General features: G+C 38.6%; 2 protein-coding genes across 2 annotated transcripts; both read left to right on the forward strand.

The window, feature by feature from the left end:
* Positions 1 to 11204: 11204 nt before the first annotated feature.
* On the forward strand, positions 11205 to 12122 carry LOC103666098 (olfactory receptor 9G1-like). The gene has a single exon (XM_008694124.1). The coding sequence runs from the start codon at positions 11205 to 11207 to the stop codon at positions 12120 to 12122; it is 918 nt and encodes a 305-aa protein (XP_008692346.1).
* A 13142-nt stretch (positions 12123 to 25264) lies between these two features.
* On the forward strand, positions 25265 to 26200 carry LOC103666239 (olfactory receptor 1013-like). The gene has a single exon (XM_008694256.1). The coding sequence runs from the start codon at positions 25265 to 25267 to the stop codon at positions 26198 to 26200; it is 936 nt and encodes a 311-aa protein (XP_008692478.1).
* The last annotated feature ends 1258 nt before the right edge of the window (positions 26201 to 27458 follow it).

The raw sequence follows: 27458 nt of genomic DNA on the forward strand, positions 1-27458 counted from the left end.
CGACAAGAAAGTGAAATTCAAGCAACTAGTCTCCCAAAATGTAGGAGCTCCACGCAGAGCAGGAAAGACTCATAAACACCAGCAATAATACACATTAATCCATAAAGTAAGTCCAAGGTATAGTATCAGCACTAGTTGTAACATAGAGTACCCCAATAGAGACAGAACGCAACAGTGGAACTCCAAAATATTTGATTTAAACAATCTTCTAAAACAGTTCTATTCATGCCAACTCAGATTTTCGTTTTCTAAAAGTTCTCTGTTTTTCACTAATTAGAGTAAAATGTCTATAAAATATGTTATTTTTAGGTAATATGAACAGATCTAATTGGTGTACCACATTGGCAGTAATTTAGGTGTTTAATGTTACTTAAGTGAAAGTATAAAATAAATCATTCCAGAGGGAAACATCAGTTACAAAAAGGAACACTGGTGTAATAACCCTACTTAAAACATCCCAATATCATAAATCCTGATTTTTACCACAATAAAGATGCCCAAACTACTTATTGAAAACTGCTGTTTCAATCCTTTTAGGAAGAGCAATCAAATCCTAGTCCAAATAATTATGAATATCTACCCAGATACTGTAATTTTCATTGCCCAAAGTATAGAGGCATATTACGTTGTGTATGGAAAAGTTATCTCAACTCCAGAGTCAAGTCTAAATAACTTACTAAGACCTTAGTAAGAAGATAAAGTATAGCTAAGAATAATCTTAGAAGATGTAAAAATAAGTAAGTACATAACACAAATGTAATTAAATTTGTGGCACTGATGTTTTAGAAAACGTTTAGAATACATTTAAGTTGTGAGATTGGCAGTAAGTTTTTTAATCACAGTTGGGAACACTTCCTTCACTTCCAGGTTTGTTGTGCAGCATTGAACAGAATTTCCCAGATTAATTGTAATTAATTACACTGTAGAGTCCTAAGGGAATTGAACGACTAAAAATAACAAACGAAGATTGAAGCTTGAAAGAAAGTTTTTTCTAAGTGTACCATATGTATATATAAGTTTTACTAAATTAAACATTTTTTAAAAGTCCACCCTCTGTCTGCTTCTTGGGTAACTGTGGATAATTTATTCTTTCTCAACACGTCACTTAGATCAGAATTACCCGGTAAGGAGTCCATATTTTCTTATTATTAGGTGTGAGACTTTGATCATCTTGTTTTTATTTGGTTGCAGTACTTTCCCTTTCAAAGAATAGGCCAAAGGGATACTGTGAAGTATAGTGCTCAATCCCCTGGGTTCCAAACATAATTCTTCTTGATCTCATTTTGTAGCACTAACTAATTTCTCCCTGGTGATTGAGGTCAATCACCCCACCCACAGGAGTGACCCCTGTTCAATCAATGCATGAGGAGCCCAACAGAGAGAGTACGGACCTAGATCCCAATTAATCAGAGCATTGGGGGTTTTCATTTGGAACATTCCACCCTTGTGCACATTGACTCCAAATAAGCTGAGTATAAGTTTATGGGTAGGGAAATTAAGTTCTCATGGTGTTTGATGTAATAGTAAAAGAGGCTGTAGTAGTCAGGGTCCTCCAAGAAGAAGACACTAAGGTGCAATTAAAAGTGCAAGGATTTTATTAGGGGAAACAGTTGTGTCTGTGTAAGAGAAAATGGAGAGAGAGCCAGAAGAAGCAAGAAGTGCCACTAAATCATGAGGCAAGTCTGAGCACAAGTGAAGAAGAGAGGGAAGGAAGGATGGGCAAAAGCATCCTACACCGTTGTTCAGTTCCTGGTAGGGTCTGCAAGGTAGGTACTTGAGCTAAAATTAGCCACCAATCCAGTGCCTAAGAAGCATGGTCCTGCCTTGGTATCCCTGCTGTGCTCAGTCATTAGCTGGGAGCAGTCTGTGGGAAGCATGACTGTGACACAAATGGAGAAATGTATTTCAAAGATCAGCAGCTAGGACCTTTGCACGATTATACTCCGTGTACTTGGAGCTTTGAAGGCTCACTTTCCTGCCACTACAAGCTCCATGCCAACCTCATCCTCCTGGCTCATAGACATGTACATTTCCCTTAAGGGAAATGGAGCCCTGCATTGGCTGCTGTTTTCAAGCATGCAGCCTACTTAGAGGACACCTCAACAACCATGACTGAGCTTTCATAAAGCCCTTCCATGATTTGATCAGGCCAATCACTTCTGAATGATAGGACAAAAAGTAAAACCAATTATTTCTGTGGTTTGGAGGAGCTAGTTACTATTCCTTTGCCATCTCATGTATTTCTTGGTAGAGGTGATGTTTGGTGGGATACCATGTTCATGAAAAAGGCATGATGTACGTCTACATCTGTAGGTGCTGGCAAGACAGAGTGGTAGGCAAATGGATATGTAAATCAAATAAATCTCCCAAAATGTGGTTATTCCTGGAAAGAGAGTCATTAGCTCTGTAATTTTAGATTAGTAAAAAGTAGTGTATGGGGCGCCTGGGTGGCTCAGTCCTTAAGTGTCTGCCTTTGGCTCAGGGCGTGATCCGGCGTTCTGGGATCGAGCCCCACATCAGGCTCCTCCGCTGAGAGCCTGCTTCTTCCTCTCCCACTCCCCATGCTTGTGTTCCCTCTCTCACTGGCTGTCTCTCTCTCTGTCAAATAAATAAATAAAATCTTTAAAAAAATAAAGCAGTATAATCTAATCACCCTGCTACCCAAGTGGTTCACCAATCCTTCTAGAAAATGATGGCATATCAGAGGCACAGTTGTGTCTCTATTGTTGGCATTTGGGATGCCTAACAGTGGAAGCAGTGAAATTAGTCTCGGTGAAGAAAACCATGCTGTTGAGCCCATTTCAGCTGCTCCAGCCATTTGTACAAGGGCCTGTTGAGCGTGGACAGGAGAAAGAGAAGAAAGAGGCTGTGTGTGTGGAGAAAGAGGCTGACTGACATTCACAGAGCAGATGTCCTTCTGCAATCAGTGTTCCTCTGGCAGAGATTTGTGATGGAGCAAGAGTATCTTCACTGTCCTTGCCAAGAGTCCCATCCATATACCTCTCTCAGACTTCCTTGTCACTAACTTTACAGTCTTATTCTCAGTACCTGCTCAGTGAGGCAATGCACTAGTTACTGTTCACAAAACAGTGTAGAGACACACCTCATTCCACCCCTCTTTCTATGTTCAGAGAAGACAATCCATTGGACCACCTCATATTTTGCATGGTTTTTGCACATTTAAGACTGAAATTTCTATCCTTAATAACACTGCCCACCTAAGAATAAGTTTTCTTTTTTTTAGAGAGAGATTTTATTCATTTGAGAGACAGAAGGAGAACATAAGCTGCAGAGGGGCAGAGGGAGAAGGAGAAGTAGACTCCCTTCAAAACAGGGAGCCCAACACTGGGCTTCATCCCAGGATCTTGGGATCATGAATGAGCTGAAGGAAGATGCTGAACAGACTGAGCCACCCAGGCCCCCCAGGAATCAGTATTTCTTACAGGATAATTCAGTCTATGTTTAGAGTGAGAAAATAAATAGCACGTGCTTGAAATACTCTGTTGTGTCTAGAAAACATGGAGGTTTCTACACATGATAAGGACAGGAAAGAAAAGTACCAACATAAAGATCCTGTGAGGTTTAAGTTGTGGCATTCTGGGTATCAAGGAAAAATCATGGTAATAACCAAAACAGTATGGTTTTTATTGCTAAGGAGTCCAGGATACTCAAAAAAGGACAAGTATATGTAAAGAATATAGCAAGCAAGTGATAAATCAAAGGAGGGGGAAATATAATAGGTTATTTCATTTTACTGGATTTTCAAAAGTACTAATATGAGTAAATAAGTAGATCACATAGAAAAATACATAGAAATTCAAATAAATAATGTTATGTCCATGTTTTACTGGAATAGGCAGCAAAGAATAAATATAAAGAACTGTGTTTCCCAAGTAGTGACAGTTAAATTAGGAGCTGTACAAAGATCAGAAAGGAATAATCAGCACTGATGAATACTAATAATAATAATCAATAACAGATATCACATATAATAACAGGTTGGAACAAGGTAGCTCTAATATTCTGAATTAGATAGATTTCTTAAATGAATAGTTAACTATGCAGACTCAATCTCTGATTTAACAAATGAAGATTAAGCACACTTATAATCAAAATAACGTTATTACAAGATTACATCCTTCCTGAATAATTCTCATGTCTTAAATTAATATCATAATAATAACATAAAATTGGTTATTTAATGCTGGCTGAAAATTGAAAAAAATAATTTTAGAAGGAGATACCACTTTGAAAAAAAAAATACATTTCTGTTTGAAAAGTCATATTGACATTAAAAGTTTAACAATAAAAAAGGAAACAACCATGGGACATGATGCTTCTGTTTTATTTACCTTTAGAAAACTTCTATTTTTCCAAATAACAAATCACTGCCAGCCTGAGAAGATATTTTTCTTCATTTTTATCTTGTGAAGTTACCTCAATTTGAGGAAAGGTCCAAATAAACATCACTAAAACATGAAAGATTATAAATAAGCATATATGCAATGTGAGGTGGTTAAAACGCTAAATACAGACAGGAAGAAATTAACTAAGCCTATGGTTTTGATGTTAAACCACATATTTTGTCCTCACTGCATTGGGAATGCTTTGTCCTCAGTAAGTAAATATTTCTAAAGAATCAATCCTAGTGAGTCTTTAATTATAGTATAAATTCCTAGGGTTCTTGAGGAAACACAGTGAGTTCCTGAATCATTTATGAATGCACCTCTGATGATCAACATGGCTTCACTAATCCTTACATTTCGTTCTTCTTCGTCTATGACCTTTAGAACCCAATCTCATACTTACCTCCCAGATTTGTGTCAATGCAAATTGGTAAGGTCCTTTAAATTTCTTAGTGTATATTCACTCTAAGAGAAAGTATTTGATTTCTTCATCTGGGTTAATGATATTTAACTTTCACTACAGAGCCGGCATGGTGTGGTGAGGTTGGGTGTTGAGAATTACATGAGCTCATAAGGCAACTTCTTAAGTGCAGTCTTTGGAAAACTTGCCCAGAGGAAAGCTATTTCCCTCAAGTGGGGGAAGTTAGGGACTGCCTCATCAGGCAAGGATTTTTATTTGTGGCTCTGTCCCTGTCTGCCCAGTATCCCTAGCCCATTGCTTTATGGTCCCATTTCTTCCCTCCATCAATTATGTTAGATTATCACAAAATCTCTAGCAATGTTTAGCATTTACAGTTGACCCTGGAACAGTGCAGGAATAAGGGCAACTGACCCACACACAATTCAAACATCAGCATATAACTTCTGGCTCCCCAAACACTTACCTACTAGTGGCCTACAGTTGACCAGACCTTAGTGACAACATAAATAATAGACTGACACATATTTTGTATGTTCTATGTATTCCATATTGTATTCTTACAATTAGGCTAGAGAAAAAATGATTATGAAGAAAGCCACAAGGAAGAGAAAATACTTTGCATTTACTTGTCTGTATTTATTGAAAAAAATCCAATATAGTGGACAGTTCAGCCCTGTGTTGTTCAGGGGTCAATGTCAGTAGTATCTCTTCTCTGCAGTCCTCACAATCAAGTTTTTCCAATTGGACCTCAACCTAAAGGACTAACAGAGATGGGAAACACCTTCAAACCCTACAGTCAAGGCTTTGCAAATGCCCGTCATGTTCACGGTCAGACAACCTGGTTTTCAGTTCAGAAGACCCCCTGATTTTTCCAATCAATATTATTGTGGTCTTGACCAATGCTATAACTAATTGACTTTTCAGGGCTTTGCTCTTCAACTGCACTTGAAGCTGCAACATTACTGGTGATGATTTAAATTTTCGTGATGTCACTACATGCCATGGCTCACCGGTGTCCCATTTCCCTAGTACGTGATATGGCTGCACATTCGTTAAGTATGTGAGCAAACTAATCCCAGGGTTCCATTCTAGGCTACTCCTAACATTAATTATTCCATCACTCAGAGTCCTGTCCAGAAACAGGACTCCAAGCTACAAAGCCATGAGGAATTCCAGTGGATATAAAACCCTTGGGATTGTTAAACAACAAAAATTGAACTGAGTAATTTAAAAGATCAAATTGGCTTTATTAAGTGATTCATGAAGTGGGCAGCATCCCATCTAGCAAATAGAAAAGAGCTCTGTCAAGCTGTAGAAAAGAGAAAGTGTTTAAAGGAAGAAAAGGGGTGAAAAAGGAAGTTATCAGCAAAGAATACATTGTTCTAGGAAAGGTGTCCTTCCTAAGCGGAATGGAAGGAATCTATCTGGAGGAGTATCTCACTAGGTAACTCCATGTTGACTAGTTAAAGGTGACCTACCGATGGTGGAGCAGTGGGGTTGAAATGACAGTTAGCTTAGGTATCAAGTCTTGGTTTGCTGACATGGGGCTTTAATTACCGTAAGTGACTCCATACTGGGCCTTTGGTTTTCTTTTCAACAGGATCTACTAACTCTTATAGAAGATGCTGGAACTAGTTGACTTGAATATTAGAATGTTGGAGTGAGGTCTTGCCATGATTGTTGGTTAAGTTGTGGGATTTAGGTATGACTCGTGGCATAGAAACTTGGTTTTATCCCACAACACGTCAACAGCCGTTTACATTCTATTATATGGCAGAAGGTCCAAAGCCTCCTATTCACGTCTTACCAACATCTTATAGCAGTTTCTGCAACAGCTGAGAGGAAGAAAGCACAGCTTAGCTTTTTCTCCTATTTATGGTGTTTGCAATAAATGAAGGAATGGAAAATAAAACTCTACAATCGACACCAAAAAAAGTAAGTTTTTGTGTCGACCTCAAGAGCTCTAGAAGCAGACTAAGAAAACTATCTAGACTCAGGCTCAAAATAAACCATGACAAGTGTAATTTCTTTTAAAATGGATGTTTCCCTTCTGGCGGGGGTGGGGGACCAGGGGGAGTCACCTTTAAAAAGAATTTTATACAACAGCTTATCATTACTGACAGCTTGCCATAGCCTCTGGGTAAGTCTAGCCATCAGAGAATTCTTTCTTTTCCTTTTTTCTTGTTTTAAAGATTTTATTGGTTTATTTGGGAGAGAGAGGGAGGGAAAGAGAAAGAGCAACCACGAGCAGGGGGAGGGGCAGTGGGAGACAGAGAAGCAAACACCTCCCTGGGCAGGAAGCCTGACACAGGGCTCCATCCCAGGGCCCTGAGAGCATGATCTGAGCTGAAGGCAGACACTTAACAGAATGTACCACCCAGAGTACCCCACAGAATTCCTTTCTTGAAGTAACACGTGAACCTCTGACCTAGCATCCGTGTTTCAGTCTCCAGGGAAACACAATGGAAAACTATGAGCACTAGTTTGTTCTGCATGTCCGGGTTGTGGATTAGAGTATTTCCAAGATCCACAAAGTTCAGGTTCCCAAAGATACCAATGACCCAAAAACATCCATAATTATTCTTAAAATCATGGTATATAAGACAGAGAAATAAAGAAGTCAACAGAAACAGACAATCACAGTCATCAGGAGAGGACAAAGGAGAGTATGCTTGACTAGCAGAGGAAAACAGCAAAGGTAAAAAGGGACTATGTTGCCATCAATTTTCTTATGTCCACTCTTTTGCATAATATTAACAATTGTAGATTCACGATCATATGACATTAATAACCAACAAAATAGTTTATGCTCAACACACAATAGCCATTATTAGATGTTAAATACCCTCCTAATCTCCTCAAAGATACATTGTGTCTAGTAAGTAGCCCCACAATCTTATAGAAATGTGTTATTTCAGATGAAAAGTGCATGATACCACCCATGATGAAATTGATTCTCAGGGGCATTAACTAAATGTCCCAAGGTGACAAGTTTAGAAAGAGATGGGATCAGAATTCATCTCAGGTCTGTCTGACCCTGGATCTCATGCTAAGGAGTCCACACTGCTTCCCAAAATAGACTCTCCTGCAAAACACCTGTATGCAAATGTACGTTAGTTCCTTTAAGCACCGCCTCTCTGTAAAGTAGGACTGCTATCATTCTATAATAGTCCTAATAAGTTCTAATAACGGCATTCTGACAATGTTCCTTGAAACTGACTTACTCAGTTTGAATCTCTAAGAGACAGGGAGCAAAAAGTTACAGCCTGAGCTCCATGTCAGGCGATACTTGCATTCTTTCAATTAGAGGGCAACTGTTGGCGTGAGCAAGTTCATGAGTCCAGTCTTCCAATACTAGTTTAGGAACATATCCTTCAATCTCTCCAACGGCCCTCTCAAGTAGTTACAATTATTTTTCTTCTTTTAGAAGATTTAACGTAATTGAGTAACTTGTGTAAGGTCTTCTGACAGTTGTAAGCAGTGAGATTGAACTTGAATCCCCGTCATCAGCTCTAAGGCCCACTGCTATCTCTGCTACCCTGCAGTCTTGGCTGCCTTTTGTTTCAAAGATATGGTTCCTCATAGCTCTTCAACATGAAAGAATTTTCTGTTCAAATGGAAATAACCTCCCTCACAAATATACTCTACTTTGATAATTCAATTAGAGTGTCTTTTTCAAAGGGTCAGAATGTGTATTCTGTGAGGATTTGTCCACAATTTTTCTTGTGCGTGCCTGGGACTAGCACAGAACCTCAGAAATTTCTGTTACTGCCAGTTAGGTGAAATAACAAAGAAGTCCTTGCAAATGTCATCACTGGGGCAGACCAGAATGTGATTTCATTGACATGTCTCTGAAGAATGAGGGCAGTCCATCTATTTATCTATTCAGCAAATATTATTCATGCCTACTCTGTGGCAGATACTGTTTTAGAGATTGACAACCAGCAGTGAACAAAACAAGCCACAGAACATACCCTTCTTGTATTGATATGCCATTGAGAGAAGATAGGAAATAAAGTAGTGGATTATATGGTACCCCGGATGGTAAGTACACTGGAGATTAAAGCAAGGCAGGGGATAGACAATGCTAGGATGTGGACGGGGCACAATTCTGAAGGGGGTGATCAAGGAAGATATTTCTGATATGGTGATAGATTTTGAACAACTAAAGGAGATAAAAGATGAATTTAAAAAGAATGAATAGCAAGTGTAAATACCTCACAAGTGAACATCGTTTGGGGTATAAATGAGCGATGTGTGTATATGTGAGTGAACAGAGTTCCTGTGGAGCAACGTAGGCGTCCCTAGCTAAAAGGTCCCCTGGGGAGGGGCAAATATCTCACTACACTGTGAAGCTTTCCCCTTTCCACCTATGGAAACACAGACTGCCTTGAGCTTAAATTCTGACTGTATTTACTTCTGTGTTTTCCTTTGGGAAGTTCATTAAATGCTCTGAATCTGTTTTCTTGTCTGTGATTGAAATTGCAATACCTACTCCACAGACTTGTTTGACAATCAAATACAGTTTCCAGGAAGGTGTCTTGCAAAGAGTACTTATCAAAATATCACAATAATTAGTCATACTTTAAAAATTATCCTCTATTTTCTTGCATTGAGCACGAAGAATCTCCTAAATCAAGTTAACACACTTTTTGATTAATTGCCCTTTAGGCACATTCAAAGCTATGAACCCCTGGGGTGCTTAAGGAATCAAATACACTGGGGATCCTGAGCAAGTATAAGATATTCGGGTCCACAGTGTGGTCCTTTGTTGGCTGTGACTGTGAGTTTCAGGCAAGTGCTTGGTCCTGGGCAAGGTGAGTAGACATTTCTGTGTTCATAATCAGGTTAGCTGTACATGTGAGACACAGGACTCTGCCAGATGATTTGGGTACTACTTAGAACCATTTATCTGACCCCACATGTACAAGGTCCTTACCTGTGACAGCACCTGAATTCAAAAGCAAGGGGAAAGGGTATATTGTTGAGAAACAAAGTTCAGTCCAGTAAAGGTGAAGATCTAATTGGCTTTATCAAGTGATTCAGGAATCAACCAGCAACCCATCTGGCAAGTAGAGGGATTAGGAGTTGTATGGAATGGAAAATTTTATAGGAAGGGGAGTGGAACAAGGAAGTTATTAGAAAAGAAAAGAAAGGATTATTTCAGGCCAGAACATCTTTTGGGGATAAAGAGGGAAACAGGGCTTTGATCATGCAGATGACCTCCCTAGTGCTGATCAGGCCATTTCACACTGACTATTATAAGGTCACATTCCTGGGATATGTTGAAACTATAATTAAATCTTGGTTTGTTGTCCCAGGCATCAAAGCACTCTTTTGGGCGCATGGTTATTTGTTTTCTTTTATTTTTTTTAATCAATATTCTAGTGAAGAGAGAAGAAAATAAGTTAAGTTAATGTGATGTAGATAATATTAGATAATGAGCAGTGCTAGGGAGAAGGATAAAGCAGAAGACAGGTACAAGAAATGTTAGGAAAGTAGATTGCAATATGGTGATGAGGAACACCTGAAAAGGGGTAAGATGTGGCAATTCAGACTTGAAAAATATGAGAGAGTTTGCTAAAAACATACTTGAGGAAGAGCATCCTGCCCGTGGCGGGGAAAAACTCCAAAGGGTCAGAGCACCCCTGTTTATTCTAAGAATTGAGAGGAGGGTGGCATGGCTGGAGTAGACAGTAGGAGTCAGAAGCAGAGGCAATGAGCTTGTCCATGTTTTTTGGGACCTTAGCTTTACTCTGAATTAGTTGAGAAGTCACTGAAGTGTTGGAAGCACAAAAGTAACATGATCTAACCGATTTTTAACAGGATCATTCGGCCTGCCTTCTTCAGAGACCCAGCTGGGCTAGGGATAGAAAGATGGAGGAAGCTGGGAGACCCTTAGAAGCTCTTTGATAACACCCATGGCAAATTGCTGCAGTTTGGGCCTAGGGCAGAACCACCAGAGCTGGGGAACACTGTTCAGGGTCTGAATATATGTGAGGGTAGAATCGAGATGTTGTTGATTAGTCAGGTACAATATCAAAGTCAGAAGGAGTCAAGAAGAGCCAATGATTTCCCCTAAACTGGGGTACCACCATTTCCTGCAGTGGAGAAGTCTGAGAGAATAGCAGGCTGAAGAAGGATTGTTGGAACTCAGTTTTCCTTGAAATACCCAGTAGATCTCCTCTAAGACATGTTAAGTAGGAATTTGAACTAGTGAACCTGGAATCAAGGGAAATAAAACGATCAGGACCTAAAATATAAAAATGAAAAATAAAACTTCAGTTTATATTATTTTATTTCATTTAGCATATTTTCTATTTATTCAGCACAACGAAACAAGCTGAAATCTCATTTTCTCTCCTTTTAGGTGAGCCATGGAGAGAAACAATCATACAGTGACTGAGTTCATCCTGGTGGGCTTCACAATGGACACAGTAATGCAACTGGTCCTGTTTGTGGTATTTCTTGTTGTGTACTCTCTGACTGTGGTAGGAAATACCACCCTCATGGTGTTGATCTCTAATGACTCCCGACTGCACACACCCATGTATTTCTTTATTGAGAATCTGTCTTTTCTGGATCTCTGGTATTCTTCTGTCTACACCCCAAAGATCCTGGTGACCTGCATCTCTGAAGACAAAAGCATCTCCTTTGCTGGCTGTGTATGTCAGTTCTTCTTCTCTGCTGGACTGGCATACAGTGAGTGTTACCTGTTGGCCGCCATGGCTTATGACCGCTACATGGCCATCTCAAAGCCACTGCTCTATTCTCAGGCTATGTCTATAAAGCTATGTGCATTTTTGGTAACATCCTCCTACCTTGGTGGCTTTATTAACGCTTCCATCATCACCAAGAGAACTTTTGCCTTGAACTTCTGTAGTGGCAATGTCATTGATGACTTTTTCTGTGATTTGCTTCCCTTGGTGAAGTTGGCTTGTGGCAGGAAAGATGGCTATCAGACTGTGCTGTACATCATCCTGGCCTCCAATGTCATCACCCCCTCTGTGCTCATCCTGGCCTCCTACCTTTTCATCATTGCCACCATCTTGAGGATCCGTTCCACCCAGGGCCGCCTCAAAGCCTTCTCCACGTGTTCCTCCCACCTGGTCTCTGTCACCTTGTACTATGGCTCCATTCTCTACATCTACGCTCGTCCCCGATCTAGCTATTCTTTGGACACGGATAAAATAGTTTCTACCTTTTACACTGTGGTGTTCCCCATGTTGAATCCCATGATCTATAGCCTGAGGAATAAGGATGTGAAAGAGGCTCTGAATAAACTCATTAAATAAATCTAGGTTCTCTCCTTCTAGGGAGATACAATGACATTTTTTGATCAAGTTATTTTATTTCAAAAAGGGCTATCATTGCATCTCATCACGATTAAGAATTCTTTTAATGAAAGCTACAGAATTTGCACTCTTGATATATGACAAGTTAAGATATGCAGGAAAAGATTAGAGCAATTTAGGAGATAGAATTTAAATATAAAATTTAAAAATTTGTATTGAACTTCATGTTACTCTAGATTAAAAACAAATGAAAAGCTTAAAACGAAACACTCTCCTCTACCTTCATAATGTGACAGAACAGCCCACTCCTCCAGCATGAGAGTATTTATTTCTGATTGACGAATACACTATGGTATCTTTATGGGTGAGTTAATTTTGACTGAACAAATTGGTTAATTTTTAGTGTGTTCTTATTAAAATAATTTTTTGAAATTATCATTTCCTATTCCCTTAACAGTATCTTAAAGCATATTTATAGACACTTTTTGTCCCCAGAAGCATTATCACAAAGACCCACAGTAACCCATGAAAGAACTTGGTACAACTAGACTGGGCACGCATGCTCTCTCCAATCTCTTTTTCTTACATATGTCCCCAGTTAAGGAAAAAGGAGTCAGGTTTCCTTAGATATGATTTTTGAAAATCACTGTAACTCCCCGAGTTCCTCCTTTATTTTACAAGGGTGAACTTGCAAGGTCTTCTACATCCAAATTCTGACAATCTGAGCATCAAAACACAATTGTTAGGATAAAGAATAATAACTACAGAGATGAAGCAACTTGAGACATTAAAGTCTATGACTACCCATTCCTCAAAAGAGGAAAATCCGTATAGGTGATACACACAGGTGGTGATACAACAAAAGTGTAAGTATGAGGAGTTGCATTTAGTTTTGATTTTTAAAAGTGAGGCAATGAAAATATAATTTATATCAATAAAACATGAATATGTTTTACTGGTAAAAGCAATAGTAAACTAACAAACAAACATGACAAGAAAGTGAAATTCAGGCAAGTAGTCTCCCAAATGTAGGAGCTCCACGCAGAGTGGGAAAGATTCATCAACACCAGCAATAATACACATTAAACCATAAAGTAAATTGAAGATATGTAATCAGTATTAGTTGTAAAACATAGTACCCCAATAGAGACAGAACACAACAGTGGAACTCCAAAATATTTGATTTAAACAATCTTCTAAAAAGGTTCTATTCATGCCAACTCAGACTCCCGTTTTCTAAAAGATCTGTATTTCCCACGAATAATAGTAAAATTCCAATAAAACATACTATTTTTAAGTAATATGAACAGATCTAATTGGTGTTCCACATTGGCAGAAAATCATATGTTTAATGTTGCTTAAGTGAAAATATAAAATAGATCATGCCAGAGGGAAACATCAGTTACAAAAAGTAACACTGGTGTAATAACCTTCTTAAGACATCCTAATATCATAAATACTGATTTTTACCACAATAGAGATGCTCAAACTACTTATTGGAAACTGCTATTTCAATTCTTTTAGGAAGAGCAATCAAATCCTAGTCCAAATAATTATGAATGTCTACCCAGATACTGTAACTTTCATTGTCCAAAGTATGGAGGCATATTACGTTGTGTATGGAAAAGTTATCTCAACTTCAGAGTCAAGTCTAAATAACTTACTAAGACCTTAGTAAGAAGATAAAGTATAGCTAAGAATAATCTTAGAAGATGTAAAAATAAGTAAGTACATAACACAAATGTAATTAAACTTGTGGCACTGATGTTTTAGAAAACGTTTAGAATACATTTAAGTTGTGAGATTGGCAGTAAGTTTTTTAATCACAGTTGGGAACACTTCCTTCACTTCCAGGTTTGTTGTGCAGCATTGAACAGAATCTCCCTGATTAACTTGTAATTCATTACATTATAAAGTCCTAAGGGAATTGAACGGCTCAAATCACAAATGAAGATTGAAGTTTGAAAGAAAGTTTTTTTCTAAGTTGTACTATTTGTATATTTAAGTTTTACTAAATTAAACATTTTTTAAATGTCCACCCTCTGTCTGCTTCTTGGGTAACTCTGGATCATTCATTTTTTCTCAACACCTCAGATCAGAATTACCCGGTAAGGAGTCCGTATTTTCTTAGTATTAGGTCTGAGTCTTTGATCATCTTGTTTTTATTTGGTTGCAGTACTTTCCCTTTCAAAGAATAGGCCAAAGGGATACTATGAAGTATAGTGCTCAATCCCCTGGGTTCCAAACATAATTCTTCTTGATCTCATTTTGTAGCACTGACTAATTTCTCCCTGGTGATTGAGGTCAATCACCCCACCCACAGGAGTGACCCCTGTTCGATCAATGCATGAGGAGCCCAACAGAGAGAGAGTACGGCCCAGATCCCAATTAATCAGAGCATTGGGGGTTTTCATTTGGAACATTCCACCCTTGTGCACATTGACTCCAAATAAGCTGAGTATAAGTTTATGGGTAGGGAAATTATGTTCTCGTGATGTTTGATGTAATAGTAAAAGAGGCTGTAGTAGTCAGGGTCCTCCAAGAAGAAGACACTACGGTGGAATTAAAAGTGCAAGGATTTTATTAGGGGAAACAGTTGTGTCTGTGTAAGAGAAAATGGAGAGGGAGCCAGAAGAAGCAAGAAGTGCCACTAAATCATGAGGCAAGTCTGAGCACACGTGAAGAAGAGAGGGAAGGAAGGATGGGCAAAAGCATCCTGCACCGTTGTTCAGTTTCTGGTAGGTTCCGCAAGGTAGGTACTTGAGCTAAAATTAGCCACCAATCCAGTGCCTAAGAAGCATGGTCCTGCCTTGGTATCCCTGCTGTGCTCAGTCATTAGCTGGGAGCAGTCTGTGGGAAGCATGACTGTGACACAAATGGGGAAATGTATTTCAAAAATCAGCAGCTAGGACCTTTGCACAATTATACTCCCTGTACTTGGAGCTTTGAAAGCTCACTTTCCTGCCACTACAGGCTCCATGCCAACCTCGTCCTCTTGGTTCATAGACATGTACATTTCACCTAAGAGAAATGGAGCCTTGCATTGGCTGCTGTTTTCAAGCATGCAGCCTACTTAGAGGACACCTCAAAAACCATGACTGAGCTTTCATAAAGCCCTTCCATGATTTGATCAGGCCAATCACTTCTGAATGATAGGGCAAAAAGTAAAACCAATTATTTCTGTGGTTTGGAGGAGCTAGTTACTATTCCTTTGCCACCTCATGTATTTCTTGGTAGAGGTGATGTTTGGTGGGATACCATGTTCATGAAAAAGGCATGATGTATGTCTACATCTGCAGGTGCTGGCAAGACAGACTGGTAGGCAAATGGATATGTAAATCAAATAAATCTCCCAAAATGTGGTTATTCCTGGAAAGAGAGTCATTAGCTCTGTAATTTTAGATTAGTAAAAAGTGTGTAATCTAATCACCCTGCTACCCAAGTGGTTCACCAATCCTTCTAGAAAATGATAGCATATCAGAGGCACAGTTGTGTCTCTATTGTTGGCATTTGGGATGCCTAACAGTGGAAATAGTGAAATTAGTCATGGTGAAGAAAACCATGTTGTTGAGCCCATTTCAGCTGCTCCAGCCATTTGTACAAGGGCCTGTTGAGCGTGGACAGGAGAAAGAGAAGAAAGAGGCTGTGTGTGGAGAAAGAGGTTGACTGACATTCACAGAGCATGTCACTTCAACCACCTAATTAGTGTCAGCCTCTCAGTATATGCATGTGTGGATAGAATTGTGCACATATGTGTGAAAACGAAAATATCCTAGACAAAGTCTATGACTTTTCAGAAATATAATATATAACAGTCTATCAGCCTCCTCCACAAACTCAGTGACCTCAAAACACACTTCTTTATTCCTCAAAGGCTACAACTGCTTCATGCCAGGGTGAGCCTGTTCAACAGTACAGATTTTTAGGATAAAAACTGTTTTCAACACAAACTGACTCCTTCCATTTTATTTCTCAAGATAAAAGTTACTATTCCTGCATCCTTTCTCTGATCTAACTGTAAAACATGTTTTTCATGACATCCACCTTGCAAATCCTCAATCCCTTTCCCCCCAAAAGAATGACTTAAAGGTTGATAAATTGGGATCTCCACCCTTGTATCTTCCAAGTCTTTGATGAAAACGCTAATCTCTGCACTTCCCCTCAGGTTGAGATTTTGTTCACTGCCTTAGCAGAGCAATTTCTACTTCTACCTGAACCTTGAACCTATTAACCCTCATTCCAAAGGTGAGAGACAGAACTAAAATGAGGGTCTTGTTCCAATCTGTGTATCTGCCTACACATCTATAACAATATTATATCTGGGTCTGGGTAAATAATGATTGACTATATACCTGGTCCCATTGGACCTACTGAAAGATCATTCAGGCCAAAATTATCTTTTACATTGTTTCCATTACCCTCACTGGCAAGTATATACCTCTAGTGTTTTCCATCTCTGTAGATTAGTGTCAGTTCAGAACCAGTATCTAATAACCCACAGAAGATCTGGGTACTTCCATTTTCCTAACATGGAATTACCCTCATCAACGGCAACAAGCCATCCATAAGAAGGCTTGGAGGAAGACATACAGTGTATACCTTGGCTAAGTTTCAAGGTCCCTCCTCAAACGGACCTTGCATTGCCATAAGTCTATGTTTTCAATGGCTGTACACTAGCTTAATTCAGAGAATTATATAAGAGGTCATACTGCCCTAGTAGAACATCCTGGGCTAGTGTTTATCCAAGTAAAAATAAAATGCTTTCCTTTACAAGACAAAAATCATCTTGCTTGGTTTCCCATCTACCTCACTCCTTAAGAACCACCTAACCCAGGGGTGCCTGGGTGGCTCAGTCATTAAGCATCTGCCTTCGGCTCAGGGTGTGATCCCAGGGTCCTGGGATCGAGACCCACACTGGGCTCCCTCCTCCGCTGGGAGCCTGCTTCTTCCTCTCCAATTCCCCCTGCTTGTGTTCCCGCTCTCGCTGGCTGTCTCTCTCTCCCTGTCAAATAAATAAATAAAATATGTAAAAAAAAAAAAAAGAAAAGAAAAAAGAAAGAAAAAAGAAAAACCACCTAATCCATGAGACATTGACACAAACATCTGAACAAAATACTTGGTTACCCCCCAGCTATGGCATACTGTATAATTCTTTCCATCTTGTCTCAGAGAGTATTCACTGCAATATGGCTTTCTGGCTGCCTGTTTGTTTAAGTCAGACAGTCCAGATTTAAACTGCAGCAGAAGCCAAATCACCACATTATATTTATTGCATGCCTCTGTGCCACAGGGGAAAAAAAAATGCCTTGCCATCGACCTGTCCTTCATCCATGAAGCCACTTGTGATCATTTCAATAAGTTTGATGCTACTGGATGCAGTAGATTACCATTGTCCCATTTCCTACCATGATGGTTTTATATGTCTAACCTTCAAATATATGAACAATCCAATCCCATTTGGATTATCTCCTGGTACTACTTCTAGGATCAGTATCTGGTAACAGACAGCCAGTTAAACTGATTGGTTTGGGGAGGATTTAAAAAGGGATTATTACAAAGAAATGTGTGTGGTATAGAGAATGCCTAAGGAATATTGCAGTAACTTCAGAACTAAGAACTTCTGAGAGCTATAACCTTTTCTAGTTTTTTAAAGATTTTTTATTTATTTGAGATAGAGAGAGCCAGAGCAGGGGGAGGGGAGAGGGGGAGAGGTAGAAGAGAGGGAAAAGGAGAAGTAGACTCCCCACTGAGCAGGGAGCCCTATGTGGGGCTTGATCCCAAGACCCTGAGATACGAGCCGAAGGCAGATACTTAACTGAGCCACCCAGGGGCCCCCCTTTTTTATTTTTGAAGGTGCATGAAGACACAGAGGTCATGAGCAATGGAGGGAGAACTTTGAAATGAATCTTGCAGTAGGAGCTATGATCTAAGTCCAGGGATACAGCCAGCCGTGGCATCTGTGCAAGAAAGAAGACTGGAGAAAACCGCTCAGACCTCAATCTCTTCCCCACTGATGACAACCACGGTTAAACCTATTAAGTAGACAGAGAGCAAAGGATCAAAGGATCCTGCTGATCCAGTTAATATAGCTCAGTATCCTGGAGCAAAGAGGAGGGTCAGAGGGTGGAGAATGGATTGGGAAGGACAAAAGAAAGGTATTCAACATTTAAGGAAAATATCCTATTGTTGAACAAATGTGCTTTAATATGCAGGTATATGTAGATGGAATATATTTACATACATAATACACGTGCACTATATGTCTAGTTTAGCTTCCACAGGAGTCAAGAGAAAATGAGAATGCAAATTATGACTGATTACATTCTCACGAGGGAATTGTAGTCTCAAAAAAAGAATTCTCCATTGTTAAACGATACCCCATTTGTCAACACACAATTCTCTTTAATTGTCTGGTTGGTTATTTCCCGAGTTTATGAAATCCTGAGGGGTAGCAGGAATCTCCAACTCTGGGGATCCAGAAACTGCTATAAAAGTTTCTGAGGCAAGCAGATTTGAATTCTGTTGAGGTGATGGCATTGCTGAGAATTTTAGGTAAGTTGTCTGATCCAGATGTTAGACATAGATGGAAATTTTTACTTGTTCCTCACCATAAGGACAAAGGTCATGTACGGAGTAAGATATCATAAGTGCTAAAGAAAGGGTTTCCTTTGAAATATCCTCACCATCTTCCTATTGCAGTTTCTGAAAGTGTCGAGTTCACAAGAAGAAAGAGCGTATCTTACTATCAGAGATCAAAAAAGGCAACTGATATTATAAAAAAAGACAAGGAAGAAAGAAACAACTAAGTGCACAAACAAGCAATGTCAGGAACCACTTAGAAAAGAAACAGCCTTGTTAATTTCTACAGAACAGCTGGAGCCAGAGGCTGAAGTAGCTGAGATTACGAGAGATTATTAAAGGCCAAAGCCATCCAAAAAAGTTAAATTTCTTTCTGTTCGACATGTTTTAAAAAAGGATACATCATAGGGTATTTTTGAGAAGAGCTCCTGACAAAAGGACCTATCTCTCAACACAAACCTTTATATTGTAGTAATTAGGGATGGAAATGCACTATTTAGTTTATCATACAAAAGTATAACTTTCGTTAGGAAGAATCACAGGTTGGCTGGTTAGCAAGCACCGCCAGGTTACTGCAGTTGGATTAACAAAACAGAACTCAATTCTTCAAGCCAGTCTCTACCCAAGGAAATGTATGCTTTGCTGCTTTTTGTCCTGGCATTAGCAGTCAACGTAGATTTGTTCATAGGTCATCTCTTGCATAACATTAGGCAACACATCTTTAACTCCCCAAGTTTTTACAACATTGTAATGGCAGACACACTTCTATGATAAAGAATAAGAACAATGTAACTGAGGGGGTGCCTTGGTGGCTCTGTTGGTTAAGTGCCCGACTCTTGATCTCAGCTCAGATCTTGATCTCAGGGTCATGAGTTCAAGGCCCTGCTTTGGTCTCCACGCTGAGTGTGGAGCCTACTTTAAAAAAAAATAAAAGAAAGAAAAAGAGGAATATAAATGATATTTATTTCAGCATTTGTCAGACTTGATCTATGGACAATCTGCATTACGAGCCCTTGGGCTACCTTACTGTAAGCAAGTTCCTGGGCCCCACCCACAGCTTGCTAAATTAGAAATTCTGGGGCTGGACCAGGTGATTCTTAATAGGCACAGAATTTGAGAACCACAGGTTACCTGAGTGGTTATGAGGTATGAGGCCCTGTGCCTAGTCATACTTGAGTTATCTTCTTTAAAGCAACCCTATGGAGAGATAAGTTATCCCTTACATATGAAGAAATTGAGGCTTTACAATATTGACTATTGATGGAGAACTTGAACCCTTGTTAATATCCTGCAAGTCAAATGCTTTTTCCATGATACCCTGGGTATCTCTGGGTTAGAGCACTCAGCTCTGATTGGAAAGGCATGCTTCCTATCCATCATGACATAGGAGGACGGAAAATCTGTTGTTCATGTGAAAAAAACATCTTCACAGACTCACTCCATTTAGGCAAACAAATATTTGGTGAGCCTTTTTCTATAGGCAGATTCCTTTGTTTCTTCCTATTTCTGTTTGCAAAGATCAAGGCAGGGATTACTGGTGCCAGAAAATGCATGTGGGATATCAAACAATTCTGCTGATGGTTTAAGAGCAAAATGACATAATTAGAAGCCGCCCAGAAAATCATTTCTATTGGTTTGTTTTTTTCCAACTCAGGGCTCCCCATTCATTCATTCATTCATTCATTCAATATTTATTGTGTGTCTGTTATATGCCAGATATTATTCTAGGCACTAGACATATAATAATGAAACAGACAAAAATTCCTGCTCTCATGGAATTTACATCCTAGTGGGATCTTATCTCTGCTTGGCTCCAGTGATCCTGTACGCCCATGAAAAGTAGAAATTTACCACTCAGAGATATTCTTCAGGTATTTTCTGTTTTTTCACATAATTCCCCGAGGACCCATAGAGTAAGTTACAAAGTAAAATGCAAACCTGTGTAGTGTGGTTTCTTCACAGAGGGACACCATCCCTTAAGGAACATTTCCGTGATGTACTGTTGGATTTTTGACTGCCACGAAGATCAAGGGCCCATTTAATAAGCAGTAGACAAGGATGAAAAATGTTTTGCACCTAGGGGGCAGTCCCACCCTCCACAGCCAGTGTCTTGATGGACATTTGTGCACTGAAAAAAGATCTTCATAATTATGCGTTTGAAATCTACTCCACGTTACCAATAAACACTATATTTTGCAACACTGTAAACTAACTCACCTAGGAATTCAAAATTGAGGGAAGAGTATCATTTATTTTGTTTGGAATTTTATCAAGAATTATTCACCTTGTCAGAAAAATCTGATCACTGATGGAAATGCTGCTCTTGCTATTTGAATCACTAATACATTTGTGATGATTCTACATACATGTATAACCATTACACCAAATATTGCAGGATTTACATATTAATATTCACATTATTTTAGAATAAATCCTATAATTATTAACATGGAATCGTTATATTGCGAGTTACTTCTCTTTTTTATCACTTTTACAATTAGAATCAGATATTTTATATACATATACACACATATGTTTGTAGGTAGGTTGTATTAACCATAAATTTCATTTTAGGACTATAAAGAAAGCATTTTAAATGCTTATTTATAAAGTGGAAGTTTTTCAATGTGATAAAATTGAGAACTATTACAAACAATATTAAGTTGGGATAAGTGTCTTTTTAAGCATTGTACACGGCTAGTCATAAACCTGCAGAAAAATGTTAAGTCCCAGATTTTTAGACCCAAAAGACTTACAATGATGTCATATGTTTGGTTACCTGACATAACCAGATGAATTAATTTATTGGTTTCCAGTCTGAAATTTCTCTCTGATTCTCAATGTGTTTCTCTCCCTGGGACTTATGATAAATGTGCCAAAGGCTTCTTCACAATAACTGAGGGGAGAGCTTTCTCTGTGATTGTGGAGGCAAACTGTGTAGGAGACACAACATTTTACCCCAGGGTTTTGGGCTGGGCTTGAGAATTAAATTGGCAGGAGACAGATTGACAGGAGAAAAGCACACAAATTTATTTAACATAAATATTACATGACATGGGAGCCCTCACAAGGAAATGAAGACCTCGAGAAGTGACAAAACCTAAATGTTTTTATACAAGGTTGAACAAAGAGAAGCAACTATGCAAGAGTAACTAAAATATATGGGGAGGCTAAAGGAAGATAAGAAGTATTTTAAAGAGAAGACCAAAGGACAATTTCAAAACTTAACACGGTTACGGTAATTAAGACAGTGAACTACTGGCATAAAGTTGGACATAAAGATCAGTGGAATGGAATGGAGAACCCAGAAATAAATCCTTACACTTACAGTTTGGTAGGTAGGGTAACATCTCCCAAAAATGCCCATGTTCCAATCCCTGGAATCTATGAAGATGTTAGAATACATGGGAACTTTACATCAAAAACTAGGGATGTGCTGTATGGTGACTAACATAATATGATAAAAAAAATTATTATAAAAAAAAGAATACGTGGGAAGTGGAAATTAAGGTTGCTAATCACCTGACTTTAAAATAGATTGTACTGGCTGGCTCAGTCAGTAGAGCATGCAACTCTTGATCTCAGGGTCATGAGTTCAAGCCCCACACTGGGGGCAGAGTTTACTTCAAAATAAAATAAAAAGTCACTTATAAAATAAATTGTCCTGATAGTCCCCCCACTACCATCATGTCTGCTATTTATCGTTTGACCTTCCAAATGACAGTTCTTCACAATTCCTATAATCGTTAAAAAGTGTTTACTGCCTATTGGCTGTGATGGGTATAGAAATTATACATTAAACATACGCTAATTTTTTTTGTTTCTTTTCTTTTTTGTACGAAATTTTTAGTTTCTTTTTTATGATGTGTTAACTATAAAGCAATGGTAGATTTAAATAATTTTTTATTTTTATCTTATATATTTTTTCACTAGGGCCACATCTTCCCCCCTCCAAAAACAGATAAAATACCAAAAACAAAACAAAAAAAAGAGGGTAATGTACAAGTTTCTGTATGTATAAAGTCATGCTCTATTTCACAAGAGCACCTGATCACAATTTGTTTCATGAATGAAGATGTGGAAATGGTTGCATATGGATGGATTTAGACAGTGTTTACCAGTAGAGAGTAGAGACAAAAAAGAAAAGAAATGCAACTAAAAAGAAAAAAAACTTCAAAGATTTTTCAGTGATGAGAATCCACATTTGTATTTCAAGATAATGCTGTTTAAAAAAAAGAAAAGGAAAAAAACCTTGACATAAATTCTTCCTTTTCCTTTGGCTTAATGAATATCATTTATTCAGTATAAAATCTTTATATGTTCCACATATTAGGAATCAATGTACATTAAATCTTGTGATTAATTAATTAATTAAAAAATAGGTTGTCCTGGATTATCATCTAGGCTGAATATAATCACAAGAGTCCTTAAAGGTGAAAAGAGAGGCAAAAGAGTTGAGAGCCAAAGGAAGATGTGGCTACAGAGATACAGTGGTGCTGACTTTGAAGATGAAGAAGAGGGACCATGAACCAAGGAATGTGGGCAGCCTCTAGAAGCTGGGAGAGGTAAGGAAATGGATCCTCCCTTAGCGCTTCCGAAAGGAACACAGCCCTGCCAACGTCTTGATTTCAGCACAGCTGGACCCATGTTGGACTTCTTTCTAATCTACAAAACTGTAAGATAATATATTTGTGATGTTTAAAGCCATTACATGTGAAGTAATTTGTTACAAGGGCAATAAGAAACAAACAATGGTGACTTGATTTTTTGACAAGGATGCCAAGACAATTCAGTGGGGATAATATAGTCTTTCCAACAAAATGCTGTTGGGACTAGATATTCACACTCAAAAGAATGAAATTGAACCCCCACCTCATACCATATACAAAAATTAATTCAAAATGGATCATTAACCATCATTAGTAAGAACTAAAACTCAAACACTTGGATAAAACAGAGAAAACTGTTGTGAACTTGGGTTAGGCAATGGTTTCTTAAATAAGACACCAAGAGCAAGCAAGAAGAAAGAGATAAATTGGACTTTATCTAGCTTAAAAACTATTGTACATCAAAGGAGATCATCAAGAATGTAAAAAACACAGAGAATGGGAGAATATATTTGCATATCATATATCTGATAAAAGACTTGTATCCAAAATATATAAGAAGTGTTACAGTTCAACAATGAAAAGACAAAAAAAACTAATAAAATGATGAGCAAAAGATTTTGATATATATTTCTCCAAAGAAGATAGTCAATAAGCACTTGAAAAGACACTTAATATCACTAGTCATTAAGAAAATGTAAATCAAGGAGTGCCTGGTGCCTGAGTCAACTAAGCATCTGGCTCCTGATTTTGGCTTAGGTCAGGATCTCAGACTATATAAGCAAGCCCCACATTCAGCTCCATGCTCACCAGGAAGTCTGATTGAGATTCTCTCTCTCATTCTCCCTCTGACCCTCCCTACCCCCCTCAAATAAATAAATAAATCTTTAAAAAAAAGAAAATGTAAATCAAAACCACAATATTATACCACTTCACACCCAATAGGATTGCTAAAATCAAAAAGATGATAACTTGTATCAGATGAGGAAAAATTGGAACCCACGTACTTTGCCGATGTGATTGAAAAATGGCAGGATTCATTTGGAAGACAGTTTGGTAATTCCCAGGATATTAAATATGGATGCACCATGTGACTCAGCAATTCTACTCCTAGGTATCTACCCAAGATAAATGAAAACATATGTCTATACAAAACTTGTATAAGGATGTTCGTAACAGCACTGTTCATAATTGGCAAAAAGTAAAAACAATAAAACATATATCAATTGATGAATAGGTAAACAAAATACGGTGTATCCATAGAAAGGAATATTATTTGGCAATAAAAACAAAGTAATGATACAAGCTACACTAATGAAAGAGAAAAATATGCCAGAAAGGCACATTTGGGGGTGACATATCTTGCCACCTTTCAAATGTCACCACCTTCTAAACCACAGGGACTTTCCCATCTCTCGTGGACTTTGAACAACTTGTCCATATATAGCTGGGAAATAAGAAACAACTTTTTCCTCTCAGTGTCTAAGTTTAATTAGCTCTTCTCGCAGTTCATTTTCACCCTACCATCTATTTTTCTTTTCTTAATATCTCTGATATTAACTGAAAATATTTTGACATGTATTGATTTATTTATTATATAGTCTCCCTTCTAAATAAAGCCTCCATAGAATAAGGGTCAGCCTTATTGTCCTCACTGCTGTATCCCAATGCCTAGAGGGCACCTGGGGCACAAGAAATATTTTCTTAAAAAATGAATAAGCCCCCAAGAACACTCAAGCTTTCCTATTATTAAATGCATTTCATTGAAATGAATATGTTGACACTCCCATGGCCTGCCATAGTCAGGTAAGATTCCTGCTCTGATCTTCCTTGCCCTAACGATTTATAGCCTTGACTGTATTTCACAGTCTTATCACAGAGATTGCTCTCCCAAAGTATGGGTTGAGAGAATTAAACTCTTCACTCTTTCATTTGTAGATGAGGTCTCTTTAAACCATGGAGAGAAGCAATCATACGGTGACTGAGTTCATCCTGGTGGGCTTCACAACAGACCCAGTGATGCAGTTGGTCCTGTTTGTGGTATTCCTTGGTGTGTACTCTCTGACTGTGGTAGGAAATACCACCCTCATAGTATTGATCTGTAATGACTCCCGGCTACACACACCCATGTATTTCTTCATTGGGAATCTCTCTTTTCTGGATCTCTGGTATTCCTCTGTCTACACCCCAAAGATCCTGGTGACCTGCATCTCTGAAGACAAAAGCATCTCCTTTGCTGGCTGTTTGTGTCAGTTCTTCTTCTCTGCTGGGCTGGCATACAGTGAGTGTTACCTGTTGGCCGCCATGGCTTATGACCGCTATGCGGCCATTTCCAACCCCCTGCTTTATGCTCAGGTTATGTCAAGGAGATTATGCATCTGTTTGGTTATATATTCCTACACTGGAGGTTTTGTCAATGCAATAATACTCACCAGCAACACATTCACACTGGATTTTTGTGGTGACAATATCATCGACGACTTTTTCTGTGATGTCCCACCACTGGTGAAGTTGGCCTGTGATGTGAAAGAGAGCTACCAGGCTGTGCTCTACTTCCTCCTGGCCTCCAATGTCATCACCCCCACAGTGTTCATCCTTGCTTCCTACCTGTTTATCATCGCTGCCATCTTGAGGATCCGCTCCACCCAGAGTCGCCGGAAGGCCTTCTCCACCTGCTCCTCCCACCTGGTCTCAGTCACCTTGTACTATGGCTCCATTCTCTACGTCTACTCTCGCCCAAGTTCCAGCTATTCCCTTGAGAGGGATAAAATGGTATCAACATTTTATACTGTGCTATTTCCCATGTTGAACCCCATGATTTATAGCCTGAGGAATAAGGATGTGAAAGAAGCCCTGAAAAAACTTGTCTGGTTAACACAATCGGAAGTCTGAGTTGACATACATTTCTCAAATCAGTGCTCAGGGAGAATGGACTGCTTCAGAAGAAGCTTGGGGAGCTGGCTTTTTTAAACAACACATCTTTTTTTCTAGCCAAAGAAATCCAGTGAAAAAAGTTTTTTTTTATATTAGTTTGATTTGCTTTAGTGATCAGACTATAATCTATATTATAAAATATTGGTTCAATTTAATATAGTTTTAAAAAGCAGCATTAGGGTTTAATGCAAAATAGAAGTGTATATATATTGCTTCTAAGATCCCAACAGATTAAATTTTACTTTGCAATCTCCCCTAAGATTGACCTGTTTCTTTTTTTTTTCCCTACATCCTGAGCTTCATGGGAATGTGAAGAAATTCTGGAGACTTGTATAATTCACCTCAAATCCTTCTCATACAGTACTTAGAGAACTTCTGTAATAGAAGAATAAAAAAATGTTGGGATGCCTGGGTGGCTCAGTCAGTTAAGCATCTGGCTCTTGGTTTTGACTCAGGTCATAATCTCAGAGTCATGAGATCAAGCCCCAAGGTGGGCTCTGTGCTCAGCGGGGAGTCTGCTTGAGATTCTCTCCCTCTCCCTCTAGCCCTCCACCTCCTCTTTCTCTCTCTCTCTCTTTCTACCTGTCTCTCTCAAATAAAATTAATAAACAACTTTATAAAAAATAATTTTAAAATGTTAAGAATATTGTAATGAAAAGAGAAGGCTGTGAGGTGTGATTTGATGAACACAGAGGAAAAGAAAGATCAGAAGTGTCGGAGCTAACGGAAATGCTGAAGTGACTCCACCTACTTGTTCTAAAATTTAAATGCATTTTATAGGGTGCCTGGGTGGCTCAGTTGGTTAAACTTCTGCCTTTGCTTCAGGTTATGATCCCAGGGTCCTGGGATCGAGTCCTACATCAGCTCCCTGCTGCCCCTCCTCCCACTTGTTTTCTCAATCTCTCTCTCTCTCTCAAATAATAAATAATAAAATCTTTAAAAATAAACAAATGAGCAAATAAATGCCTTTTATAACTGTGCCCATTACAGCAATAGCAATAGTCTTTCAATAATAAAATCCTAACTGGTGAGGCACAAGCTACTCATTTGTCACATGTGACTAATAATCCTTAATTTTCACTGCGGTTGTAAGGAGTATTGAAAAAAATATCGACCAAATCTGTCATGTACTAAATATTGAGCTGTAAGTTTCTTTATGTTTAAAATCTTCTGGTGGGGAAAAAAAAAAGTAGTGGGTCTAGAATAGGGTGGGGTT

Source organism: Ursus maritimus, unplaced genomic scaffold, assembly GCF_017311325.1.
Source record: "Ursus maritimus isolate PB19 unplaced genomic scaffold, ASM1731132v1 scaffold_23, whole genome shotgun sequence".
Taxonomy (NCBI): Eukaryota; Metazoa; Chordata; class Mammalia; order Carnivora; family Ursidae; genus Ursus; species Ursus maritimus.